General features: G+C 45.2%; 1 protein-coding gene across 1 annotated transcript; it reads left to right on the top strand.

The window, feature by feature from the left end:
* The first annotated feature begins 791 nt into the window (after positions 1 to 791).
* LOC130022279 (olfactory receptor 7A10-like) lies at positions 792 to 1,721 on the top strand. The gene has a single exon (XM_056113028.1). The coding sequence runs from the start codon at positions 792 to 794 to the stop codon at positions 1,719 to 1,721; it is 930 nt and encodes a 309-aa protein (XP_055969003.1).
* The last annotated feature ends 9,573 nt before the right edge of the window (positions 1,722 to 11,294 follow it).

Here is an 11,294-nt window from a genome sequence, read left to right as displayed (position 1 = left end):
TGAGGCCAGCTTCCAAACCGTGTTGTGATCCTCCTGGCCCTTATCTCTACTATCCTTGAGTGTTAGTTTCATATTATGTTACTTTATATACCACAAATGAGTGGTCGTTCTATGTCTGTCCCTCTTTTTCTAATTACACTTTGCATGATACTCCCCATGGCCATCTACTGACATGCAAATTTCATGATTTCATCTTTTCTAACAGTTGCATAGTATTCCATTGGGTAGATGTCTTAAAATTTCTAAATAGGAAACATTTACTGGGGTGTGTTCCCGGGCAGAACCCTACAAATCTCTGAAGAGGCTGGGGTAGAGCCAGGCCTAGGGAGAGACTAAGCAAGATTTTAAAGTAGTCTTGGGCAGGAAAATGAACAGAGACCAGTGGGACTAGTATGCTTGGTCTGGCCTTCTTTTATCTCTAGGGAGTTGAGAAGAGGAAGCACGGGGTGCAGCCTGGTGGCTTCCGGTTGCCAGATGGGCCATAAGTCCTGCCCTCTGTGCTGGGGACAGAGTCGTTTTTTATTCTGGAAATGTCACTATTTCATCAGTTATCCACCATTCGGTCCCAAGGGAACCTTACAAGAGCAGGAAACTAGAGTTGAGAGATTTCTCTATTTTTCATCTGTTTAACTTTCTTCATTCACAATCCTGCAACCCAATGTGACCACAAAAAAATGTTAAAAATTAAACAAAAACAACTGCCCGACCCCACCCCAGACCCCAATGTCATGCCTGCCACTTTGGAAAGTAATCATGTATCTTAATTCAAAACTTGCAGTTTTCTCCAGCACATGGAACCAGGAAACCTGACAGGAATTACAGAATTTCTTCTTCTAGGATTCTCAGAGGAACCAGAACTGCAGTCCTTCATCTTTTACCTTTTCCTGTCCATGTACCTGATCACCGTGATGGGCAACCTGCTCATCATCCTGGCCGTCAGCTCAGACCCCCACCTCCACACGCCCATGTACTTCTTCCTGTCCAACCTGTCCTTCGTGGACATCTGCTTCATCTCCACCACCATCCCCAAGATGCTGGTGAACATCCAGACACACAGCAAGGCCATCACCTATGGGGGCTGCCTTGCCCAAATGTACTTTTTCCTCCTCTTTGGAGTGTTGGACAACTTTCTCCTGACCGTGATGGCCTATGACCGCTATGTGGCCATCTGCCACCCCCTGCACTACACAGTCATCATGAACCCCCGGCTCTGTGCACTGTTGGTTGGTATTTCATGGAACATGAGTGCCCTGCATTCCTTGTTGGAAGTCACAATGGTGTTGTCACTGTCCTTCTGTGCTCATGTGGAAATCCCTCACTTTTTCTGTGAACTCAATCAAGTGGTCCACCTAGCTTGTTCTGACACTTTTCTTAATGACTTAGTGATGTACTTTTTTGCTGTTCTCCTGGCAGGTGGTCCCCCTTTTGGGATCCTTTACTCTTACGTTAAGATTGTATCCTCTGTACAGAGAATCTCCTCAGCTCAGGGGAAGTATAAAGCATTTTCCACCTGTGCATCTCATCTCTCCGTGGTCTCCTTATTTTATGGCACATCCATTGGCGTGTACCTGAGTTCTGCTGTGACAGAGAACTCCCAGCGCACTACCATCGCCTCGGTGATGTACACAGTGGTCACCCCCATGCTGAACCCCTTCATCTACAGCCTCAGGAACAAAGATATCAAAGGTGCTCTGACAAGTCTCCTTGTGAAGAAACAGTGAAACAGCACTTGTCTTAGAATTGGTGAACTGCATCATTTCAGGACTCAACTCCTGAGAAAAAGAAATGGTGATTTTTAAAATCACCGTGTAAGCAAGGGACTGTGAATTTTAAACCCAAATTAATGTTGAACTTTAAATTCAACTTTAAAACGTGCCTGTTAAGGGGAGGAGGGGTTGGGGAGGGACCCTGGGGAAGAGTTGGGTGGCCCTGGAGAAAGACTCTTTGAAGCCTGTGTATGCAGTTCTGCTGCTGCCCCAGGGGACATTTCATCCCTGAATCCCTGGAACCCACAGCAAAAGACAATCTACCTGACCTTGGTGCTGAAAAAGGAAGCCTCAATTTCCCCTTGCCAGTTTTCTCCTTTCTGATGTTTCATCTCTGCCCCATCAATCCAACACACATTGTATCCCCAAGGTTCTGTCTTGGCATTCCCAGAGGTTCCCAGTGATGTCGGTGGGCCCCACTGGTGACTTATGTGAAGCAGAAAAAAGAAATAGGGCCACTTTCTCCCCATCCACCTCTGCCACCCTGGACCCAGGGTTACTGGGTTCTTATCTCGCCTTGCAGATAAGGAGTAGACGAAGAGTGAAGTAAAACAGATTTTATTTGGAGATTTTGAAGGGAAGGAGGGAGGGAAAGTGGAAGAAAGTGGAGAGTAATGTGCTCAAGAAAGAACCCAGGTTTTTCCGAGGGCAGAGAGAGCCCCTACACACATTCCAGCATTAGACATGAAAGCATGAATGTTCACAACTCAAGAGGAGAGATGTGGGTGACACATGTGCTCAGGTACTGATGTAGGCAGGTAGACAGGGAGGGCCCCCTCCCCATGCAACGACAAAAGCCAGCCCTGCAGAAAATAGCAAAACAGGAACTAAGGCTTGATAAGACCCTCACAGCAACAGACCCAAAGCTCCGCTTCACATAAGTCACCCATGGGGCCCACCGACATCAGTACCATATGTGCACCATTCCTTTGTTCAAGGTAGCCTTTATGGGGTTTCTCCAGCTTGTCCCCATGTGGGGCTTCTACCTAAGTAAAAGTCCCATTTCTAAGGAGGTTATCAAGGGGTTTGGGAGTGGTGATGGTCTTCTTTGAAATTCCTTAACTGGCCTTTTGTTTCTGCAAGAGCTTCTCTGGGTTTGTTGCTATAGATTGGTGAGGGTCTTTTCTGGCCTTAGTTCCTGTTTTTTCCTGTTTTCTGCAGGATGCAAGTTTTTGCCATTGCCTTGGGAGGGGGCCTTCCCTATTCTGCCTACATCACATTCACGGTGCATATGGTTGCCCTCTCTTAGATCAATAAAGATGAAAGACAGAGCAATCATCACAAAAATAAATTAATAAAAAAAATCTGCCCATTGTGTCTGTACTCAGGATGAACTTCCTGTTCCTAGCTAAGATAATGCTGATTTTAGGAAAGTCTCTATACCGTAACTGATGCCATCCTGTGTGTGCGTCACTACGCTGCTTGAGCATGAAGCAAAGCAGTGAGTTTGCCTTAAATTAATTAAAGTAAAGGCCCTCCCGTTGATCATCGATTTGCTTGAGCGGGCCCAGTAACGTGTCCATTGGAGACTTTGTTGTTACTGTGTTTGGCATATCGAATACGTCACAGGGAGCTTGCCAGGCTCTGCCGTGCGGGCAAGATACTCTCGGTAGCTTGCCGGGCTCTCCGAGAGGGGCGGAGGAATCGAACTCGGGTCGGCCATGTTGGCTGCGTGCAAGGCAAACGCCCTACCGCTGTGCTATCGCTCCAGCCCTTACACACCTATAAAAACAGGCTCTGGAGCATCTGGGCCTCATCTAAAACTTCAGATGCTGGCCTAGCCTAGACCCAGGGGTCTCATCTGCTGGTGTAATAAAGACTGTGTTCCCCCACCATAGATAATCTTCTTGCTCTATGGGAACACCCTTTCCAACAAAATAGCCTAGGAAAATATCTGTGCAATCTGTAGTTGGAGCAGGTAGGCTGCTAATAGGGAAACAGGCCCCTGCTCTTCCCCACCCCTACCCCCATGACAGTGAGTTCTTTCCAAGTCATAAAACCATCTAGCCCTAAGGCTGCCAGGACCCACCTCTGGACACAAGAACTAAAGACCAGATAAGACCTCTAACTGGAATCAGAAAGGACCCAGAGAGCCTAGAAATGAGCCCCTCCCCCAGCCTGCCCCCCCACACCCTCACCTTCCCAGAGAAGCTCCAGCAGGAACAAAGGCCAACAAAGGAATATCAAAGAAGACCATCAAATACCCTCAGCTATTCCCCGAGGCAACCTCCCTACAATGAACTCTTTCTTTTTTTTTTTTTTTGCTTTTTTGGGTCACACCCTACTATGCACAGGGGTTACTCCTGGCTCTGCACTCAGGAATTACTCCTGGCAGTGCTCAGGGGACCATATGGGATGCTGGGATTTGAACCCGGGTCGGGCACATGCAAGGCAAACGCCCTAACTGCTGTGCTATCGCTCCAGCCCCACCAATGATCTCTTGCCCATGGAGAAAATCCCACATAGTGAAAGATAGCCTCATGACAATTGGGCCCTAGCAAAGCAAGTCCCAGCCCATATCCTGTCCTGCAGCTGTGGCAGGCTAGCAACACCAAGTACCCCCATCCCCTCCCTGCACCTGGAATTCGCCAGATAAGGCCACAAGGCCGGGAAGGCCTAATGAGGCATCTCCTTGTCCTGGAATCTGACTAACAAGGCCCAACACCAAGTACCCCCATTCCCTCCTTGCACCTGGAATTCACCAGATAAGGCCACAAGGTCGGAGAAGGCCTAATGAAAAGGCCTAATTGACTGCCCATTGGGAGGGCCTGGTAACAGGTACACAAGAGAGTGGCTGGTGCTGATGCCGTGTTGCAAAATGATTGGCTGCCTGCGTGCAGCATCTAATGTGATAATTCAAATGTATTGGGTGATTTGTGCACGGGCTTTCTGAAATGCGCGGGAAGATGCCCTATAAAAAGCCCCCTTTGAAGAGGCTCAGGGCTCTCAGTCACTGACGGTTTGCGGTCATGCTGTGAGCCCAAGCATGCTCGAATAAACCTCTTGCTTTTGCATGGACTTGGTCTCTCAGAGTTTTCCTTGACAGGTGAGGCTGTCCTGAGCTCGGACCCTAACAATAGTAGGGTAGCTCAGGAGAAGCCAGCTTGACCAAAGGAAGCAGGTCCAGGTGCCAGCTGACCAAGCACTTGTGGCACTCAAGCACACATGCCACTCACATTCTCCTCTAGATATGTGAATTTTTATCCTTTTATGCCTGGGACTCCCTCTTCACTCTTGAGAAGCCCACATTTTCTTTGAGTGCCTTATTCTCTGCTCCCCTCTTCCTCAAAACTTAATAATAAAACGTGTTATACTTCACTGCTTGTCTCCTGACCTTCCTTTCCTGCAAAGGGCAAGGCTCACAGCTGACTCTTACCAGTCCTACATTTCCCCCTCCATTCCCAGGGTGTCAGAGGAGGGTAGAGAGAAAGCCATAGATTCCTTCTCACCCAGGGACCCCAGTGGCTTCAGAGTCAAATGTCAAGGAAAATGGTTTCTATGATGGTGGAATATTATGCAGCTTTGAAAAATAGAGCTACTCCCAAAAGGCCCTCAAAATTTAAGACTGGAGAGAGATGTGAAAAGAAATAGAAAATATGAGTGAAGGGTCATTAGTCATAAGTAAGCATGTGGATGAACCTTCACTTTGCCTTTAAAGCAAGGTTATCACTGTGAAAATTATTTAGGTGATTGATTAATTCTTTCAACTAAAACACATACACAGAGTAAGACCATCTCTATTGACTAAAAAATTAGTAAGATTTTATGCATCCTCCCTAACATAACAGTATAGGCATAAATTAGTCAAATGGAAAAAGAACACGTGAGAATTGTCATTGTTTTCAATGAATCTAAGAAAAACATAATGGTGGTAAGAAGGTGCACTGGTTATGGAATTGATTTTGTAATATTGAATGTAATGAATCATAAACAATTTTATAAAATAAATAAGAAAAACAGGAGAGAGACCAGAGCAATAGCACAGTGGAGAGAGCATTTGCCTTGCACACAGCCAACATGGGTTCCATCCCCAGCATCCCATATGGTCCTCTGAGCACCGCCAGGAGTCATTCCTGAGTGCAGAGCCAGGAGTAACCCCTAAGCATCGCCAGGTGTGACCCAAAAAGCAAAAAAAAAAAATCATTGTTCCTCCATCATACTAAACAAACTACTTGAGAGACAATTTATATGAAAAATCGACACGTGGCTCAAGTATGCAGGTATATTTAGTCACACAGGATATGAAACAACTAGAAAATAAGGTTTATTATCACATCCCTTTCTACATGCATACTTTTCTTTGTCAGAAATATCTTCCTGAGTGGATACCATTGTATCAACTGTCTGTTGTTGCATATCTGTTTACACATTTCTTTATCTAAGTCTTTCTCGTGTACAGGTAAACCAAGTCAAGTGCACTGTATCGTGATAATAACAGAAATGTGTCCACAATGTGAGTTCAAAAAATATATGGGTGTTGTGTGACACGTGCATTCAGTGGCTGAGTGCCGCCTCCCACCCTACCCAGGCTCCTCAGCAGAGAGAGAAAGAGGCAGGGGACCACAGGGTAGTGGTGAAAATGGCCCGCTTCTTGCAGAGATGCCAGCACACTTGCAGAACATCTGAAGGGGTCAGAGGAATCGGACTACATGTCTGTGTGATTTACAGGGGTAGAACATTCCAGCAGAGGCACATCTCTGGGGGAGAAAAACTCAACAAATCTCACACAAACAAATCTCAGAACCCAGTGGCTTTTGGCAGAAATTCCTCCATATTTAATTATTAAAATTTCAGAATTCCAAAATCTTGCCAAGATTATTCCAAGATGCTGCTCAAGACCATGTGATGCTTGTGTTCATGTGGTCGCTCACGTGTGGTGCCCAAGAACATGTGTCGCCCGCATCTCCCCTCTTGAGATGTGGACTTTCATGCTTTCCTGTCTAATGCTGGAATGTGTATAGGGGCTCTCTCCATCCTTGGGGAAACCCGGGTTCTTTCTTGAGCACGTTACTCTCCACTCTCTCCCACTTTCTCTCCCTCCGCCCCTTCGAAACTCCAAATAAAATCTGTTTTACTTCATTGCTCGTCTACTCCTGAAATTCTTTGCTGTGAGGCGAGACAAGAACCCAGTAACCCTGGGTCCAGGGTGGCAGAGGTGGATAGGGAGAAAGTGGCCCTATTTCTTTTTTCTGCTTCACATAAGCCACCAGTGGGGCCCACTGACATCACTGGGAACCCCCAGGAATGCAGAGACAGAACCTTGGGGGTGCAATGTGTGTCAGATTGATGGGGCAGAGATGGAATATCTGAAAGAAGAAATTTGTGGCCTTCTCTCTGACTGGCAAGGGGAAACTGAGGCTTCCTCTTTCAGTGCCAAGTTCAGGTAGATTGTCTTTTGCTGTGGGTTCCAGGGATTCGGGGATAAGATATGACCTGGAGCAGCAGCAGAACTGCATACACAGGTTTCAAAGAGTCTTTCTCCAGGGCCACCGATCTCTTCCCCAAGGTCCCTCTGACACTCCTCTTCTTCTTAACAGGCTTAACAGGCACATATTAAAGCTGAATTTATAATTCAACATTCTCTCAACAAAATACTAGAAAATAGAATTCAACAACTCATCAAAAAGATCATACACCATGACCAAGTGGGATTCATCCCAGGGATGCAAGGATGGTTTAACATTTGGAAATCAGTCAACATAATCCATCATATCAACAAAAGAAAAGGTAAAACCCATATGATCATATCAATAGATGCAGAGAAAGCATTTCACAAGATCCAGCACCTGATGAAAACCCTCGCCAAAATGGGAATAGAAGGGACTTTTCTCAATATAGTTAAAGCCATCTACCACAAGCCAATGGCAAGATTCATCCTCAATGGGGAAAAACTAAGAGCCTTCCCTCTAAGATCAGGGACAAGACAAGGATGCCCACTCTCTACACTGCTGTTCAATATAGTACTGGAAGTACTTGCAATAGCGGTTAGGCAAGAGCCTGGCAAGCTACCCGTGACGTATTCAATATGCCAAACACAGTAAGAATAAGTCTCATGATGGAGACGTTACTGGGCCTGCTCGAGCAAATCGATGAACAATGGGAGGACCGTGACCGTGACTGTGACAAGTAGGAAAGGAAGAAATCAAGCTCTCACTATTCGCAGATAATATGATACTATACTTGGAGTACCCTAAAACCTCTACCAAGAAACTCCTAGAAACAACAGACTTGTATAGTAAAGTTGCAGGCTATAAAATCAATATCCAAAAATCCATGGCTTTTCTATACACAAATAATGAGAGAGAAGAAAGTGACATGAATAAAACAATCCCGTTCACAATTGTGCCCAAGAAAATCAAGTACCTAGGAATCAGCTTAACTAAGGACATAAAAGACCTGTACAAAGAAAACTACAAAACACTACTTCAGGAAATAAAACAGGACACAAGGAAATGGAAAGATATCCCCTGCTCATGGATTGGGAGAATTAATATTGTCAAAATGGCAATACTCCCCAAAGCATGGTACAAATTCAATCACTTAATCACTTAACTTCCTGTTAGTCGGCGATTTGCTTGAGCGGGTGCCAGTAACGTCTCCATTTGTCCCTGTCGCGTGCTAGTGTAGCCCAATGGCATCTGTTCGCTCTGGGAACATGAGGAGCCTCAAACCGATCGGTCATGATCTTTATGACGAAGTCTGACCATCTGGTAGGTGGGCGGCTATGCGGTCTTTTGACATCCCATGGAATCCAGTCTGTAACAGCTCTAGTCTAGCGGTCGTCTTTAAATCTCATTACATGACCAGCCCATCTGATTTTTGACACCTTGGCAAATGAGACAGTGTCCCTGATTCTTGATCGTCAACGGATTTCGGAACTCTGGATTCTTTCTCTCAAATTCAATGTGATCCCTATAAAAATACCCATGACATTCTTCAAAGAAATGAAGCAAACACCCCTGAAATTCATATGGAACAATAATCCCCCACGAATACCTAAAGCAACAACACTGTCCTCCCATTGTTCATCGATTTGCTCGAGCAGGCCCAGTAACGTCTCCATTTTGAGACTTGTTACTGTGTTTGGCATATCCAATATGTCACGGGTAGCTTGCCAGGCTTTGCTGTGTGGGCAAGATACTCTTGGTAGCTTACCAGGCTCTCCAAGAGAGGCAGAGGAATCAAACCTGGCTCGGCCAGGCTGGCTGTGTGCAAGGCAAACGCCCTACCGCTGTGCTATCACTCCAGCCCAGCTAACGCAATTCTTGAGAAAAAGAAAATGGGAGGAATCAACCTCCCCAACCTCAAACTCTACTACTACTACAAAATAATGAAAACAGCATGGTACTGGAACAAAGGCAGAGTCACAGACCAATGTAACAGGGTTGAATATACTGACATCTCCTCCCAAACATATAATCATCTAATCTTTGATAAGGGAGCAAGAAATGTGAAGTAGAGCAAGGAAAACCTCTTTAACAAATTGTGCTGGCAAAACTGGACAGCTAAATTTAAAAAAATGGGCTCAGATCTCTGCCTAACACCATGTAAAAAGTAAGATCAAAATGGATTAAAGACCTCAGCATCAGAATGGAATCCATAAGGTATATTGAAAACACGGTACATTGGCAAAACCCTCCACGACATTGAAGCTAATGGTATCTTCAAAGATGACACTCCACTGGCCAAGCAAGTGAAAACAGAGATATACAAATGAGACTATCTTAAACCAAGAAGCTTCTGCACCTCCAAAGAAACAGTGATCAAAATACAAAGACAGTCTACAGAATGGTAAAAGATATCGCCCAATACCCATCCTATAAGGAGTTGACATCAAAGATATACAAATCACTGGTTGAACTCCACAAGAAGAAAACATCCAACCCCATCAAAAAATGGGGCAAGGAAATGAACAGAAACTTTCTCAAAGAAGAAATTCGAATGGCAAAAAGACACATGAGAAAATGCTCTACATCATTAATCATCAGGGAGATGCTGATCAAAACAACAATGAGATATCATTTCACACCACAGAGACTGGCCCACATCCAAAAGAACAAAAGCAACCCGTGTTGGTGCGGATGTGGCAAGAAAGGGACCCTCCTTCACTGCTGGTGGGAATGCCGACTGGTTCAGCTCTTCTGGAAAACAGTATGGACGGTTCTCAAAAAATTAGAAATTTGGGCTGGAGCAATAGCACAGCGAGTAGGGCGTTGGCCTTGCATGCAGCCAACATGGCCGACACAGGTTCGATTCCCAGCATCTCATATGGTCCCCCGAGCACCGCCAGGAGTGATTCCTGAGTGCATGAGCCAGGAGTGACCCCTGAGCATCGCTGGGTATGACCCAAAAAGCAAAAAAAAAAAAATAGAAATTGAGCTCCCATTTGACCCAGCAATACCACTCCTGGGAATATATCCTGGAGAGGCAAAAAAGTATAGTCGAAATGACATCTGCACTTCTCTGTTCATTGCTGCACTGTTCACAATAGTGAAAATTTGGGAAAAACCTGAGTGCCTGAGAACAGATGACTGTCTAAAGAAACTTTGGTACATCTACACAATGGAATATTATACAGCTATTGAAAAGATGAAGTCATGAAATTTACATACAAGTGGTACTACATGGAAAGTATCATGCTAAGTGAAATGAGCCAGAAGGAGAGGGACAGACATAGAAAGGCTGCATTCATCTGGGGAATATAAAGTAACAGAATGGGAGTTGAACAACCCCAGAATAGTTGAGATAAGTACCAGGATGTCTGCTTCAGGGCTTGGAAGTTGGCAGCATGTGCTGGGAGAAAAAGCAGCTCAGATAGAGAAGGGAAGACCAAGTAAAGGATGTTTGGAGGACTCGCTCGGATGCGAGATGAGTGCTGAAAGTAGACTATAGACCAAACACGATGGCCACTCAATACCTCTATTGCAAGCTACAATACCCTGAAGAAAACAGTGAGCAAAAGTGAATTCCCTGCCACAGAGGCGGGGGAGGGGTTAAGGGGTGGGGTTATGAGGGCTACTAGGATCATTGATGGTAGAGAATGGGCACTGGTGGAGGGATGGGTACTCGATCATTGTATAACTGAAACCCAAGCAAGAAAGTTTGTAAGTCTACAACTGCTGGAGTGATAGCACAGCGGTAGGGTGTTCGCCTTAGAAGCGGCCAACATGGCCGACCCGAGTTCGATTCCTCCGCCCCTCTCGGAGAGCCCGGCAAGCTACCAAGAGTATTCGATATGCCAAACACAGTAACAACAAAGTCTCCAATGGAGACGTTACTGGGCCCGCTTGAACAAATCGACGATCAACTGGAGGGCCTTTACAACTGTACTCTTGTTGTTTCACTAATAAATAAATAAATAAATAAATAATAACAATAAAAAAATAAAATTCAACTTTCATTTTGGTTTAACAGTCGCAGTCATTTGAGTCTCTTGTTTACTTTGTGATTTTAAAAATCATCATTCCTTTTTCTGAGGAGTTGAGTCCTGAAATGATGCAGTTCACCAATTCTAGGACAAGTGCTGTT

The sequence above is a fragment of the Sorex fumeus genome, unplaced genomic scaffold (assembly GCF_029834395.1).
Source record: "Sorex fumeus unplaced genomic scaffold, SorFum_2.1 ptg000019l, whole genome shotgun sequence".
Classification (NCBI taxonomy): Eukaryota; Metazoa; Chordata; class Mammalia; order Eulipotyphla; family Soricidae; genus Sorex; species Sorex fumeus.
Note: the sequence above shows the minus strand (reverse complement) of the source record. Positions and strands in the feature narration are given on the sequence as shown.